This window comes from Oreochromis niloticus, linkage group LG7 (assembly GCF_001858045.2).
Source record: "Oreochromis niloticus isolate F11D_XX linkage group LG7, O_niloticus_UMD_NMBU, whole genome shotgun sequence".
Lineage (NCBI taxonomy): Eukaryota > Metazoa > Chordata > Actinopteri > Cichliformes > Cichlidae > Oreochromis > Oreochromis niloticus.
The window spans coordinates 34,952,916-34,969,543 of NC_031972.2; the positions used below are offsets into that span (position 1 = coordinate 34,952,916).

At 39.5% G+C, this 16,628-nt stretch overlaps 1 protein-coding gene across 2 annotated transcripts; it reads left to right on the top strand.

Annotated features, from left to right (window-relative positions):
• Positions 1-129: 129 nt before the first annotated feature.
• Positions 130-15,328, top strand: tbc1d13 (TBC1 domain family, member 13). Of its 2 annotated transcripts, XR_002062817.2 has the most exons (13): positions 130-284; positions 1,873-1,946; positions 2,041-2,081; positions 2,695-2,756; positions 5,360-5,459; positions 6,143-6,225; positions 6,303-6,462; positions 7,715-7,925; positions 8,070-8,233; positions 9,995-10,155; positions 10,735-10,792; positions 10,873-11,349; positions 11,480-15,328. XR_002062817.2 is itself a non-coding variant. In XM_003440121.5 (12 exons), the coding sequence occupies exons 1-12, from the start codon at positions 262-264 to the stop codon at positions 10,936-10,938; spliced, it is 1,203 nt and encodes a 400-aa protein (XP_003440169.1). In that variant the 5' UTR covers positions 130-261; the 3' UTR covers positions 10,939-15,328. The 2 variants fall into 2 exon arrangements, 1 of the variants encoding a protein (XP_003440169.1); XM_003440121.5 differs by having other exon boundaries at positions 10,873-15,328.
• Positions 15,329-16,628: the final 1,300 nt, after the last annotated feature.

Below are 16,628 nucleotides of genomic sequence, written 5' to 3' on the forward strand. Positions count from 1 at the left end.
CTTTTAATTTATTAATTAAAAGCTCAACTCATAGCTCAAAAGCTCTACTCAGAATGTATTCTCTGGAGTAAATCTTCTTGAATTCTTCCGTTTAAAAATATATTACTAACTGGCCTGCAGGAGGCAGCATTGCAGCCGACAGTGCATTGCCTGTCGGATTTCCTTGTTAAAAGAAGAAGAGAAGTAGGAAGACTTCCCTGTGGCCAATAATTCATTCCTCTTTGGAAACAGTTAAAGGAAAACACAGTCTCCTGCCTCGACATGTCTACAGCGTACAGAAACAGGTGAGAGACATCCAAATCTCTGGCCTCGTGGGGGATGTAGGGCGCGCGCACATGCAGAAGCTGTTTATTTCAGCAGCTAGCCTCCAAAGCGTAGAATTAGCATTAGCAGCAGCAGCCCCGCTGACCAGACACGAGCCCAGTTACAGTCGCTGGAACACGCGCACCGTGAACGCTAATATGGGCTTTATCAGCTAAAAAGGGTCACCGTTAATATCGGAGATGGAAAGCGCGCAGGGTGCTTTGTAAACTCAAAGTATTCAGGTGTTATGCTACCTCCGTGTTAGCACATCAGGTGACACAACTTCCTCCACCCCCCAAAAGGCTAACAATTAGCCACTGTCCAGCTAACGGTATGTGCTGACTTGTGTTTGTGTCACCGAAAGATTGACAATAAATCAGCTGTTCACACATAAACACTAGACCTGAACGGAAATTAAAACACGTGTGCTAACTACAAACGAACCAGGCCCTCTGACCTGATAAGTGCTCGACAAAAAGACCTTAGTAATTCCTTTATTTGTTTTTCCTCTTTTGCTTTTTCTTTATTGGCAAATCTTTTTCGATAACAGTGCATATTTTACAGAAGCTGACAATATTACCATGTCTTTGCTGTCAATGTAATAATCAAATCTCAGAGTAAAAATAGCCGAGTAAAAGTGTCCAAAACGATGTAAACACAAGCTGAAAATCTAACAGATAGAGGAAGGACGGTTACACAAATGGCAGATTATTATAATAGGAAAAACAGGGTGTTTTAAAGTTTCCTTTACATTTCAGGGAAAAGGGCCAATGTGGCGAATGTAGTAGGAAAAATAGTTACTGAGAATACCCTCAAATTTGTTAGAAGAAAATAGCAAATTTTGGAGGGACAAATGGGAAGATTAAAAGAAAATAATAGGCAAGTCTACACGGAAGAAATGTTTAATTTCTGAGGGAACAATAGCAAATTTCTGTGAAAATGTTAAGGAAATAAAACAGAAAATTAATAAGGAAATAACAGTCAAATTCTTATGGGGGAACATTTTTGAGGGAAAGGTGACACATTTTGGGGGGGGGGCAGTTTTATTTAAATAAAAGGCACATTTCTGAGTCAAAAAAACACCAAAGTGAGAAGAAAATGGCAGATTTAAAGGAAATAATCAAATTGGGGAGGAAAAATAGCATATGTATGGAGAAAAAAAACAGATCTGTGACAGGGAGGAAAAAAGGCAAATTTGTGTAGACAAAATGGGCAATTATACAAGACCTGATTACTGTAATGAGAAAAAAATTTTTGATGATGAACAGATATGTTTTCTGTGCTTTAAAAACTGGCTCAAATATTTACATCTGAATTCTGGGTTTAATTTTTCCTCTGGGAGTTCGACTCAAACCTCTTTGGGGAACTGCCGTCATGTCCTCGATTGAAAAGTGTTAATAGTGAGCGATGCCATTTCCCCATCTTCATACTTGACTCAGAGACAAGAGGCTGCCATTAATCTTCTTATAAAACTCACTCTCTCCTGTTGTCTCTCTAACTCTGGTGAGTTAACAGTAGGCATTTGGGTCAGAAATGAAACTGGCTCTAATCTCGCCTCCTTTTTTTCAGGATACAAGAGTTCAAAGTTGCCTTGGCTGAAGAAAAAATCAACTTGAAGACACTGAGGGAGCTGTGCTTCAATGGTAACTGGATTTTTTGGGAGGGGTGGGGCTGGTAATTTAATAGTACAATATTCTGTTAAGCTTAACTGACTGAACCTTTCTTTGTATAATGCAGGAATCCCTTTTGAAGGAGGCATACGAGCGCTCTGCTGGAAGGTGAGTCGCCCTGCCTCATGGGACCATTTTAGCTTTAACTAGTTGTAATTTTGTAAACTGGCGTCTCACTTCACAGACAAAAACATACCAGCAGAATCTCTGGTGTACTTTGAGGAAATGCCTCAAATACTTTATTACCTCATACTGTGAAAGGAAGATGTGCTGCCCTTTTACGACTGAACACTTTATAGTTAACTGGGCTGTTTGTGTCTAAGACAACTGACAATATTGGGGAATTGATTTTCTCTCAGTGAAGTATCCAAACTCCAGGAAACAGAGAAAAAATGCTGTCTAAGGGTTTCACCAATAGCTGCTGATCTTTTGTCTGGACTTTCTTTTTAATACTACAGCTTGTATGTCTACATCCCTGCTGACACATAACACTTCCAACACTCCCACCACATGAGACCAAACTACAGACTGTATATAAAAGCTGGACATAGCCTCAGTGATGTCACCCAGTGGTTTTGGAGTGTGCAAGGAGCTTTGATCTGTTTGTAGGAGTGAAACGTCTTTAATTATGTTTTTAATACAGTGCGTCGTTTTAACACTTCCACAGACCGCTTGGACTCAAATGTTCTCTCTTCTTGTGTTTTGTTTACCTCCTTCCCAGATCCTTCTTAATTACCTACCTGTTGATCAGACCCAGTGGGAGTCTTTCCTGAAAAAGCAAAGGTAAGTGGATCAGTTTAAAGCCCGATCAAAGAGCTGGTGCTTTGATTTTATTTAGGAGAATCCTTGTTTTGTGTCAGCTGCTCTGAGTCATTGCATTTAATGTTGTTAGGAGATTAAAAAAGGATGAAAAGCAGCAGCTTCTGTTCTGACTCACAAAACCTGATGCTGCATATTATGGTGCATTATGGTTGAAGTTGCAGCTCTGTTGTGGTTTCCTCCGTTTCACATAAGAGCACTGAGACCCAGTTTGGTCTTAACCACTCTTTCCTTCGACTGGGGAAATGAGCGAAATCTAAGAGTGTTGAAAAAGGACATTTTTAGTAAATGAATATGCAGTCTAAAGAAGATTGTCTTTTCCACCTCTGATTATTTAGATTCAGCAGTAAGTCTGCTCTCTGAGCTTCCCGATGTTCCATGTGCATATATGGAAAGCTGAAGGCTTCTTGACTCTCATTCACTTTAAATGTGCCGAACTCATGCGTGGCCACACTACACTGTGGCTCTTTTGCTTTGTTTTGTGCAAGCTGCTCACTTTGAAAAGATGAGCCAACCTAATTTTAAATGCTGCAGCTCAGCCGAGTAGTTCTTAAAACTTTTTGCTTCGCTTTAGTCGCTGGAAAAGGACGCACAAGATTTATCAGTCATCAGCAATCCAAAAACAATGACCCAAAGTAAGCTTAAAACTTAAAAAGGGTGACATACAGTGGCTTGCAAATGTATTCGGCCCCCTTGAAGTTTCCCACATTTTGTCACATTACAGCCACAAACATGAATCAATTTTATTGGAATTCCACGTGAAAGACCAATACAAAGTGGTGTACACGTGAGAAGTGGAACGAAAATCATACATGATTCCAAACATTTTTTACAAATAAATAACTGAAAAGTGGGGTGTGCGTAATTATTCAGCCCCCTGAGTCAATACTTTGTAGAACCACCTTTTGCTGCAATTACAGCTGCCAGTCTTTTAGGGTATGTCTCTACCAGCTTTGCACATCTACAGACTGAAATCCTTGCCCATTCTTCTTTGCAAAACAGCTCCAGCTCAATCAGATTAGATGGACAGCGTTTGTGAACAGCAGTTTTCAGATCTTGCCACAGATTCTCGATTGGATTTAGACACCAGACAGGTCAGGGATAAAGTTATTGAGAAATTTAAAGCAGGCTTAGGCTACAAAAAGATTTCCCAAGCCTTGAACATCCCACGGAGCACTGTTCAAGTGATCATTCAGAAATGGAAGGACTATGGCACAACTGTAAACCTACCAAAACAAGGCCGTCCACCTAAACTCACAGGCCGAACAAGGAGAGCGCTGATCAGAAATGCACCCAAGAGGCCCATGGTGACTCTGGACGAGCTGCAGAGATCTACAGCTCAGGTGGGGGAATCTGTCCATAGAACAACTATTAGTCGTGCACTGCACAAAGTTGGCCTTTATGGAAGAGTGGCAAGAAGAAAGCCATTGTTAAAAGAAAACCATAAGAAGTCCCGTTTGCAGTTTGCCACAAGCCATGTGGGGGACACAGCAAACATGTGGAAGAAGGTGCTCTGGTCAGATGAGACCAAAATGAAACTTTTTGGACAAAATGCAAAAACTAACACTGCACATCACTCTGAACACACCATCCCCACTGTCAAATATGGTGGTGGCAGCATCATGCTCTGGGGGTGCTTCTCTTCAGCAGGGACAGGGAAGCTGGTCAGAGTTGATGGGAAGATGGATGGAGCCAAATACAGGGCAATCTTGGAAGAAAACCTCTTGGAGTCTGCAAAAGACTTGAGACTGGGGCGGAGGTTCACCTTCCAGCAGGACAACGACCCTAAACATAAAGCCAGGGCAACAATGGAATGGTTTAAAACAAAACATATCCATGTGTTAGAATGGCCCAGTCAAAGTCCAGATCTAAATCCAATCGAGAATCTGTGGCAAGGACTGAAAACTGCTGTTCACAAACGCTGTCCATCTAATCTGATTGAGCTGGAGCTGTTTTGCAAAGAAGAATGGGCAAGAATTTCAGTCACTAGATGTGCAAAGCTGGTAGAGACAGACCCTAAAAGACTGGCAGCTGTAACTGCAGCAAAAGGTGGTTCTACAAAGTATTGACTCAGGGGGCTGAATAATTACGCACACCCCACTTTTCAGTTATTTATTTGTAAAAAATGTTTGGAATCATGTATGATTTTCGTTCCACTTCTCACGTGTACACCACTTTGTATTGGTCTTTCACGTGGAATTCCAATAACATTGAATCATGTTTGTGGCTGTAATGTGACAAAATGTGAAAAAGTTCAAGGGGGCTGAATACATTTGCAAGCCACCGTATACACGGGGCGAAAAACAAGCAAACTCAGAAGGGAAACGCTGAGAAATTTACAAGAGGAAAAACTGTAGAGTCACTTTTCTTTTAGAGTCTAAAGTATTTAGTCAGTCAAACTTGTCAAAGAATAGAAAATCAAAAAAGAAACTTTATTTAACTTCAAAGACAGGACGTGAATCCTTCCATGTGATTCACTAATATATGAGAATCTGATGTGACTGATCAAATTCATTGATTATTAATCAATTAATGTATTCTTTCCTTTTCTTCCATGGGTCTCACAGGGAGGTGTACTCCCAGTTCCTAAAGGAGATGATCATCCAGCCCGGCATCGCCAAAGCCAACCTGGGCCTTTCCAGAGAAGACGTGACGATGGAGGACCACGTGAGTCATCCTCTGTCGTTCTCTCTTCACTGCAGTGACGAGCTGAAAGAAATAATGAAACCAAATTGTGCTATGAGTGATAAATAGAAATGCAAATTAGCATCACCTCCCAACAGTTATACGAGTGTCAGATTGAGATAAACTGCAGATTCTCCTGCCGAGTGCCATTAAACTGTGTCAGGTGAATATAATTACACATTGAGGTCTAATATAGTCGTAAAACATGCACGCAAACTGCTACCGTTTTCAACTCGAGCACTCAGCAAGCAGGAGTTTGGTCTGGGTCTGATTCTGTTACAGATCTTTAGTTGAGCTCTGCATAATAAAGATTTTACTGGACTCGCAGCATTAAAGTTTATGGCTTGGCTTCATAAGGTTGTGCTTGAGTGAACCTTTAACCGTGTAAGTACTGAATAATACCTTTCACTTTGTGACTGCTGCCCACACTGTGCACCAACTGTGTGCAGTAATTTATATTTGCACGATAGCACACAGTGTAGCATAAACTAGAGCTGTTACAGAGGCTTTTTAAACAACCAAATCCATCACAATGAGTGCCTACAAAAGTAATCACTCATATGCACATGGCTGTGCTTCATCTGAACATGTGCACCATGTTCCATCCACATGGTGCACATGTGGATGGAGTTTGAATGTCTTTTTTCTGATCTGATTCTTTTCAGCCTCTGAATCCAAACCCTGACAGCAGGTGGAACACCTACTTTAAAGATAATGAAATTCTGCTGCAGATCGACAAAGACGTGAGGTAAACGCCTTTATCAGCTGTTCTGTTACTTCCTCCTGTTAAATAACAGTAATGTGAATGTGAGTGTTCACCTGCAGGCGGCTGTACCCGGACATGGCGTTCTTCCAGCGCCCCACAGAGTACCCCTGTCAGCTGATCCTGGACCCTCAGAACGACTACGAGACGCTGCGTCGGCGAGTGGAGCAGACCACGCTGAAGTCACAAACAGTGAACTGCAACCGCAGCGGGGTCACTAATGTAAGCCTGCATCCAGGGCATGAGTGCAATTGTGGGGTCCAGCTCAGTTTGGCTGATTCAGGCCCATCTGTCGAATTTTGACTTTTGTGCCCCGCTTACAGTATAAACAGGTTAGTTCAGATACGTGTCGTGCTGAAACAAAACCATCATCCTGGTATTAACAGCAGGAAGGGTTGAAGTTACTCACAAGGCCTGCATCAAAGTTGACACAGGTACAGCTGAGAAAAGAAAACAGTTAATGACTAAGAATTCGGACCCATTAGAAATGTAATTAGTTGTTGTTTGTTGTACATGACTTTTCTGTAAACATTTATCAACCTATAAATCACAAACCTAAATAGCTTAATTACTGCAACATTACTACATAAAGTGTTTAAAACTACACGTTTACACAGTCACTTAAAGAGGAAATGGTTCAGCATTTTTCTACAGGTCAGGCATTTTAACCCTCTGATTAATATCTATAATAGGGGTTTTTAATTAACCTAGAAATTTAGATGTAAATGACTGAAAGGGCAATACTTTACCTCAAAGGAATGATTGTGGTTCTTTGGATAATATCTGGACAAATGCCTCTCTCTCTGCCATCTGCTGTGACCGTCTTTCAACCTCAGTTAATGGTGAAAAATGTAGATGTCCTGTAACAGGCAGGAAATAAAAACTTGGCAGTTATTAAAACTTAAACCCTCTGGTGACCGCTAAAACGTGCACATAATGTGTAAATGTTAAGTTTCAGTTATGTGCAGAAAAAGTGTGTGTTCACAAAGCAGCCTCGGTCGCACAGTTTGTGTGAACTAACACACAGAAAAAGAAACAGTAGTTTTATTCAGAGGGCAGCAAGATTGTTTATGTAATGGAGAAACCCTGCTCATGTGGATATGACTAATCAGCATGAGCACCATGTCTCCATTTGGTAACATTTACAGACATAACTGGCATAAATCAGGTGTTTCCTTCGCCAGTAGACAATATAACATGGGCACATGTCTAATTGTCATTAATAGCATGTGTTCTGTGATAATAAGAATACATTATATGTGCATTTGGCATATTTGCATTACAGTTTTGTCAGTTAGCATAAAAAATGCAAAAAAAACCCAAAACTAGAAGCAGCGTTAATCCTTGCTGCCATGTGATTGGCTGATTAGATATTATCATTACTGTGCAGTTGTACAGGTGTACCTAACAAAGTGGCCATTGAGTATGTGTTACTTCAAATCTGTTTCGGATCAGCTGTGTCTTGTTTTCTCAGGTGAGTTCACCTGGAAAGGCGCTGAACCTGTATCCGTCTAACGAGTACGAGGTGCTGCCCAATGGCAGTGAAGCCCATTGGGAGGTGGTAGAGCGGATCCTCTTCATTTATGCCAAACTCAACCCTGGCATCGCCTACGTCCAGGGCATGAATGAGATTGTGGGGCCAATTTACTACACGTTTGCCACAGATCCCAACAGCGAGTGGAAAGGTTTGCAACGTTTAAATTGGGGGGGGAAAGCTTACATAAACTCCATATGTTTTCCTTTTGGTGATTTTTTTTTTTTTTTTTTTTTTTTTTTTTTGTCTGTTTGTTTGTTGTTGTTTTTGTTTTTTTTACTGCGGCATCTCACAGAGCACGCCGAGGCGGACACCTTCTTCTGTTTCACCAATCTGATGTCAGAGAACAGAGATAACTTCATCAAGAGCCTGGATGACTCTCAGTGTGGCATCACCTACAAGATGGAGAGCGTGTACTCCATGCTCAAAGACAAAGACATGGAGCTATATCTTAAGCTGGTAAGGTCCACCTTTAACACATTTCTTGCTCCTTCCACTAAACACAGACACAAACAAGTATTTTCTTCCATAAATCAATCACCAAATTGACTTAAATATGCTTTGTAGCAGAGCTGCTTCCACTCAGCCCTTTTCCAGTTTCTCTTATTGATAAGATACTTTAAAAAAGTAGAAAAGATCTCTCCTGTCCTTCCTCTTGTAGGATTTAAATACTTTTTGTCTGACAGTCAGCACTTTTCAGGATGTTTCTTTTCAAGCTAATCGCCCGTAACTGCTGTGATTCTTGGCTGTTTGACAGACTTTCTTCTCACTCATCAGGAATTTATTTCCTACAAAGCAGCAAAAAAGAAAATCCCACAGGTTAAACTGGGCTGACCAGACACTTTTAAAGCCTACTGACTCTGAATTACTCAACATGAGCTCTCACAATCAAAGCAACTTGGAATTTTCATGTTAGATTGTATGTAAAAGATGATGGTTTTTTTTTTTAATATTATTATTATTATTATTATTATTATTGTTCTTTTCTTTTTTTTTTCTTTTGGCAAGAATCAACCTCTGGGGATGAAAATCGAAGCCAGTGCTGCAGCACCACAAGCTAATTTCTCTCGTGGTCTCTTGAGGCTGGCTCTAAAAGCGAGTTAGTCCCCATAGACTCCCGGGTTAAAATGTCCAACTTTTCAGCAGAAATAAACACCTTTACAGCCTTCTAGAATGTGACTGACAGGTGGATGGTGACACAGTCATCTGTAGCTGCTAGCTGTTTGTTAGGTTTCACCTCAGCTAATTGGAGTCTCTGAACTGGACCTCTGGACAACTGGACATTAATGCCACTGTTTTGCACATACCTACCTCTGTATATTTTATATTTTATATATCTTATTTTATTGTTTACTCTATTTCATTTGTAAAACATGTATATACACACTCACACAGACACACACACACACACACACACACACACACGTAGAAAAACATATTTAGTACACACATTCAGTAATGTATATACCTTTATATATGGTACATATATTTATTACTTTTTAGATTAACCATTTTTATATTTTGCTTGTTGCACGTTATTGTATTTTGCACAACTCTGTTGCTTGTGAAGCTTGCACACAAGAATTTCACTCGCATGTACTGTACCAGTGTACCTGCACATGTGATGTGACAATAAAGGTGATTTGATTTGATTTGGACTGTATGGTGTTGGCATCTTCTGGGCCAATTTCCTGAGGATAGGCCTAGCAGACAGGTAAAAACTGTAGTCAAGCCTGAAACTGTAGACCTGAGTGAAATCCAAATGGGTACTAATAAATCTTCCAACTCCAATAGATCTGGTGACAATGGCTAGCCTGGGTGTGAGCCCACTGGGAAGTATTCCGAGTTGTTTTCAACAACCCAAACTAAGCTGTTTCTGGCCATTACACCTAGTGCTCCCAAAGCAGCACCCATAGGGCACACTTCTAATTCACTGTCAAAATATTACATTTTTTTTTCTTGATCAGCTGCAGGTGCAAGGAAAAAAATAAACAGAGCCCTTGGAATGACCAAGATATCTACTTTGATTATTCATAAATTCATAATTAGTCATATTTATAGACAAACACAAAGTCAAAACAAACCAGTATTGCTGTGTTTTCTTTCATTTATGGAACATCTTCACGTTCTCCCTGGAATAACATTTTAAAAAAGTAAAATGCAGATTAAATTCTTGTTAAAAATCATTGCATTGACTTCCTGTGTGTCTCCCCCCCACAGGAAGAGCAGAACATCAAACCACAATATTTCACCTTCCGCTGGCTCACCCTGTTGTTATCTCAGGAGTTCCTCCTGCCAGATGTCATCCGCATCTGGGACACACTTTTTTCTGACCAGGACAGATTCCATTTCCTCATCCTGGTCTGCTGCGCTATGCTCATGTAAGTCTTTCAGACTGGATTGAATTTATTTGTTATTTTTATATGTCATCAATTGGACATCATTCTCCTGAGATTTTTAGCGCCAAATACAATAACTTCAGTTTACTTTAAATTTAGAAATGCAAACATGCAAGCAATCCATGTCTTTATCTTTAACACATGCCTCTAGTTTTATTAATTGATCTGTCATCTTCATAAATAAATATAATTGGGCATCGTCTGCATACAATAAAAACTATGCGTTATTTTCTAATGATATTACCTAAAGAAAGCGCACAGAGCATGAAATGTTAATTATTCCAGTCTAAAAGACTATGGGCAGACTAAGTCCGAGTCAGGGTGCTATTTAGCATTACCGTGTTTTTTGCAAAGAGGAAAAAATGACTTGGACATTCTTTGCAGAAGTACTTGAGTTTTGTGTGAACTTAGAAGTAGCCATTAGTTGTCTTGCTTCATAGATGGATATAAGTGGGTGTCATCTGCATAGAAGTGTGTGCATTGTTTCTTTTTTGTTTGTTTTTTTTAAATAACATTTCCTAAGGGAAGCATTCACACTGCGTCAACTCCTCCTTCTCACAGACTCATCCGGGATAACTTATTGGCTGGTGATTTCACAGTGAACATGAGATTACTGCAGGTACTCTAAAGCACACAGTGTTCATGTTCAGACATGTAGCTGATGCTACTGGGATTAATTGGGCTGGATATGTCTTTCAGGATTACCCCATCTCAGACGTCCACACCATCCTGACCAAAGCCAAAGAGCTGCAGGATACGTCCTAACCTGGTCTCCCTCCTCATCCCGCCTGCTCTGGTCATGTGTGGTAGGTGGGAGTCGAAAACAAAAAGGAAAAAAAAAACAACAAAAAAACATTTGTCATGTCAAATGTGTTGTGGATGGACCTGACCAATGAAGAGTCTGCACAGATGTTTGGGACAGCGTGCAAAACTTGGGAGGACATGCGGAAACTTCCTCGAAATGAGTGGAGGATGGAAGGGTGCCATGTGTCATAATGCATTATGGGAAAAGGCTCCCTTGGTACGTGCCTGTCCTGCTTTCTCAGCCATCTCTCCCGTGGAGACAAATGAACGTCTGTAGGGAGGCGGGGCCACAGTAATCCTACACTACCAATCGTAACCAGATGTGTTCAATGAAGGAGCCAAGAATTCAAAGGAAACTCCCACTGCGATCACGTATGTAGACCGATTGAGTTTAACTGTGTTGAGCAGTATGTGCATGTTTGTTCTCCTAAAAAAAAAAAAAGAAGTTAATTTTCAATGATTTTTGCTAATGTAAGAAACATGTATGCCTTATCTTTTGAAGGATGTGAAATGGGAGATGGCATTCCTGTGTATATTTTCACTCTGACATCAGAAACATGAAGCGTAGGTTCCGCCTGTTATCATCTCAGCAGTGCTTTCTAAACTTTTGGAGAATCACAGCAGAAGGAAACTGCTGTTGAAAGACAGGTGTTGTTTTTTTCACACTGAACATTGTTTTCACAGCAGTTTTTTTTTTTGTTTGTTTGTTTGTTTGTTTTTTTGCCTCTAGCCCAATGAAGCAATATAATTTCTGATCAGCAATCAGTCGAGCTTCTGGAAATTGCCAATTTAGTGTCATCGGCCAATCGGAGGAAATGTGTGAGGAGCTAAAACAGCTTGTTTGAGACAGAAGGATTAACTGAGGGGCTTTATCAAAGCCCAGGATAAGATAAAGAAGGATTATTCTTATCTATGAATCATGCACAGTTGCTCAAGTAATTTAAAATGAAAAGAGGGTGTTTTTTTTTGTTTGTTTGATGTTTTTGTTTTTGGATAGTAAGGAATTATCTTTACATTGCAATGCATCAACTACACAGCTGCCTTTAAAGCAAACTTCAAATTTGAAAGTTGAAGACATTATCTAAAAGTTGGCATGAACCACTTCTTTTCTAGTCTTCTTTGCTACAGAGTGCAGTTGTTCAGTCAGAAAAGAGGCTTGGCTGTTTGTTACAAAATAAAAGCCTTGCTAAATTGCTAAGTTAATCACTTTTGGTTTAGACTGATGATGTTCAGTGTGAAACAGCATCCTGGCTCATTGCACTTTGCTCTTCTAATGTGCACGTCTGTGTCCAGCCTTGAGCTTGTAACACGTCAGTGAGGAGAATCGATGCAGAATCAGAAAAGAAGCGATCTGTTGAAGCTTATTGAGTGATGACGCTCATATGAAGGCACTCTGTGTGGATATTTGATCTGAACACGGATGAAAAGAGGTCATTCTAACTCTAAGAATTTGTAATGTGGCCCTACATGCACAGGCCTAGCAGGCGCCAGGCCCAGGGCCATTAAAGTGCAGTGTTTATCGTCATTACAAACACTTCTCAGAAGTTGGTTTGGGCATTAAATAATCTAAGCTTTCCCTGTCTGCTTTTTATTTTCTGCTTCTTAAAATTAAACCTAATCTTACACACTATAGAAACATTACTTTTCTTCATTTACTTTTTACCTACAGTCTGTAACAGTGCTGAACTTTGAGGAAGTGTTAAGTTGCTCTTTCACTTAAACTGAAAAGATTATTCTTGCTCAACTTATCATAATGAATCAAAGTGGACCTGTTCTTCTTTTCCTGTTTCCTGTGTCATAGTTCCTGCTCCAGTGGTGGATGTTCATATTAAACACGGCCAAAATTTCAAATAACGAGGTCAGTGTTTGTACAGTTAGTCCCTTTGACACCAAAGCTCAGGCTGCAAAATGCTCCAAACACTCATTTTTTTTCTACTTTTGGACTTGCATGAAGTCACAGAGAAGGGACGTCCCTAATATAGTCCTCTTAAGCACAGACGCCCCACACACTTCAGTTGACAAGGGGCAGCCAGTCAGAAGAAAGTTGGCTTAAAGGGGGTGGAGCTAAAATGGCTAGCTTGAGATCTAAAGGACTGCTCCAAGGCTCGGTGTAAGATAAAGAAGTATTATTTTGAACTGTGAATTATGCAAAGCTCCTCTTGTAGAGTGCAGGAAAAAAACTGGAGCTTGAAATTAGAAGAATGGATCCACTTAAATCTAAAACCAGTAAATCTCAGAACCTGAGAAACGGCTGTTTTGTTTTAGTGACCGCTTTTAACTGTAAGACCTAATATAACACTAACTGTAAATCGAACAACAGCTTCATATGGGAATATGTAGGTAAAAATTAATGAATTACACAAACTGCTTTAACACTTTGAGACTATGAAGTCAACATTAGTTGGGTGATGAGGTGAATCCAGATATAAAGTTTTTCCTGATGGAAAAAACACAAATTTTCTTGGAAAGTTATGACTTTATGATGTCATTTTGGCTTTTTGTTTTTTTGTTTGTTTTTTTGGTTTTTAAATCTTCTTTAATGCTTAACATTTCTTTAAATATCACTCTTCTTACCTTCTTTAAACCTGCAATGGCCCATAAATTCTGCTGTAAAACTGATCTAAGGGTGTTTTCACACCTATGGTGTTTAGTCTGTTTAAATCGAGGATGTGTGAACATGGTGATCACAGCAAAACAACCACACCGAGACCCTTTGGAGGAGGTGGTCACGGTGCGGTTCCAAATGAACTCCAGAGCAGTTCGTTTATGGTGGGAGCGTGACCCCAATCTGAACCAACTACCAGGTCTACGCTACAAGTCTGAGCTAAAAAACGTCCCGTAGTAACATATGGTTGGATTCACAGTACAGACACATCTGGTCGCTGAGTGGACCGAACAGTTCACTTGTATTAATCTCTGTGTGAAAACAGACCAAAGCACAGGGAAAAGCTACAAGTTTACAAACTCATCACTTATTTAGACCAGAGTAAACGAACGATAGGTTTGAAATCCCCCTAAACTAACAATAGAAATCAATATTTAGTCAAGCTGGAGATGGTACGTCGCACTTTAAATGAAATGACAGATCTTCCAAAATCTGTATTTTCAGATTGTCCCAAGTAATCTGAGCTGTTTTTGTTTTTTATTAAGGAAAACTGGAATCATTTTTTTCTGTGCAATAATTTCAGTTTATTTAATGAAGCTGTGCAAAATATTAGTCTGGAAAAACACATTTGAGCTCTGTTTTAAAAACTGCAACCAAATCAGTATTAGAGCCACTACAGGTTTCATAATCTGAAGCCACAATCAGATCATTAGTCAGCAAGATTTTTTATTTTTTTATTTTTATTTTTTATTCTAATCTTTCCTGACAATAAACTGCAGAAAACTTCAAAAAGTGCAATTTGGGTAAAACTTTCAAGGCTCATGTCACCATGTGAGATATATGGCTGCTGAAAACAAGTGATAACACATGACCGGCCTCCTTTCTACCTGCACTTTGATACCAGGGTTATTCTCCATATCCTGGTATCATACTCCTGCAGTTTAAATGTGTTTTTCAACCACAAAAATATTTAGATCTCAGAAATCCTGGAAAGAATACATAAATAAAAAAGCACCAAATTTCATCCCAGTTGATGAGCTTTAATGTCCTGTTACTGTACAAACACCCACGGTGTTAAGATAAAGTTATGAGTAGCTTCAATAAATGCACTGGCGTTATTGTACAAACAAAAATGAGCTGATTCTGAGGAGGTCTGCTGGGAACTTTTCTCATATTTTGCTGATTTTACATAAAATCTGTCTCACTTCTTGTTGTACTTTCTAACCTCTTACTGTCCATTGAGTAGTTAAGGGTTCAGTCAGATCTTCCTTTTCTGTTTTATCTTATAACAGATGAACTTTGAGGCCAAAATTCCTTTAAGAGAGTTGACTTGAGAGGCCCACATGCTGAAACCATGTTTGTTAACATGCTTAAAATGCAACTGCATCACTGTGACTGATACAAGGTTAAAGATCAGTAATCACGTTAAAAATCTGAGATTACAGTTTTTCCCCCAAATAGTCACAATTATGATTTTTACCATAAGTAGCCCTGCCACAGCTACAGAGGTTGTTCATATTTCTGCTGACACTGTTAAATCGATCTTTTTCATGTTTCTGACTCTGCGAGGAACAAACGCACAACTACACTAATCTTTGTTTCCTGACAACCTGCAGCCGAAGTAAAATCTGCTGTTGTTTGTTTTGCATCTCAAGAAAAAGCGGGCATGAAAATTAAAGTATTTAAGTGTATTTTAGTCTCATTAAACCACTTCTGAACATCTGGAATATTCTGTTCAGTGTGAAAGAGCAAGTTTACGAAGACCAAAATTATTCTGTATTTTTACCATGTTGGGATTTTTTATTTTTTTATTTTGAGGGACTGTTACTAATTACATCCACATGCACCTCTTTTAATGTGTATTTATTTCTATCCTGTGTGTGTGTGTGTGTGTGTGTGTGTGTGTGTGTGTTTTGAAGGGAGGGGGTGATGTTCTCTATACTCTCAATGTCTTACATCAGTTATATGCATGGAATGGATTTTGTAAGATGATTTTTGTAAAACGTCTCCAGTGTTAAGACTTGTAAATATGTTTTTACATGTTTGCAGACGTGCATTAAAATAAACAATGGGATAAATCACATGCCTCTTTCTTTCTGGTTTCAAAATAAGTCGTATTCTGTAGAAGTCTATGAGGACCCTACTTCTCCTGTGGCCTCTGTAAACACTTTCATGAGGAGTTTGGTCTCAGTTGCTAGTTTCAAGTGTTTGGTCAAATAATCATCATGTTTTATTTACAATCATGATCTCATTTACAGTAAAAGTAATGGTAAAGCAACATATGCCTTAGGTTGGGCCTACCCTGAGATTAAGTCATGTTTTACAGCAGACAGCTTCACACATCATTACTGATATATCACAGATCGAAACAAGCACCAGCCTCCAACACTGAAGTATAAAAGCTGTAGTTCCTCTAATGTTGTCTTAAGGCTGGTTCTCACCCCTTCAAACTGTACTTAAGCTTAAAGTTGGTAGTATATTAGGGGAATGACCTGGAGTGCCTGAACTGGATCTACAGACCGTGTTTGTTTTGTTGATCCCTTTTGAAGCATTAATGGAATTATCTAACATGGCGTGACAGCCACAACAGACACCAAAGCTCTAAAATGAGTTCTGAAAGCAGTGGGTGGTATCACAGTAGCTATGTGTACACACACACACAAAAAAGACGAATTGATCAGACATCCTCGACCCACATTAGTTTTTTTGGGGGAGGTTGTTTGTTTTTTACTGCACACACAAAGTGTAGACAATTCAACAATAAAAAATAAATAGTGGTGCTCTATAGTTTTAACCACCATAACAGTTTTATATCACCTGTTGCTATTTATTTTTTGCATAATTTAATTAGTTTTACTCAAGCATTGTGGGCATTTTTATGTATTGCATGGTCCTAAATAACAGGAAACGCATTACTCTTCAGATAAGGTGACAACAGTGCATTGCTTTTACTACAGGTGGTTTATTACATGCATAAATAACTTTGAAACAACTCCGATACAGAAAGGGCCTGCTGCTGCTCTCCCCCATACTGAACACCAGCGGG

Coding starts and splice junctions, on each gene's coding strand:
- tbc1d13 (XM_003440121.5), top strand. CDS start 262: ATGTCTACAGCGTACAGAAACAG. Junction 7,926..8,069: donor TCCCAACAGCGAGTGGAAAG/GTTTGCAACGTT, acceptor GGCATCTCACAG/AGCACGCCGAGGCGGACACC. Junction 10,793..10,872: donor TGAACATGAGATTACTGCAG/GTACTCTAAAGC, acceptor TATGTCTTTCAG/GATTACCCCATCTCAGACGT.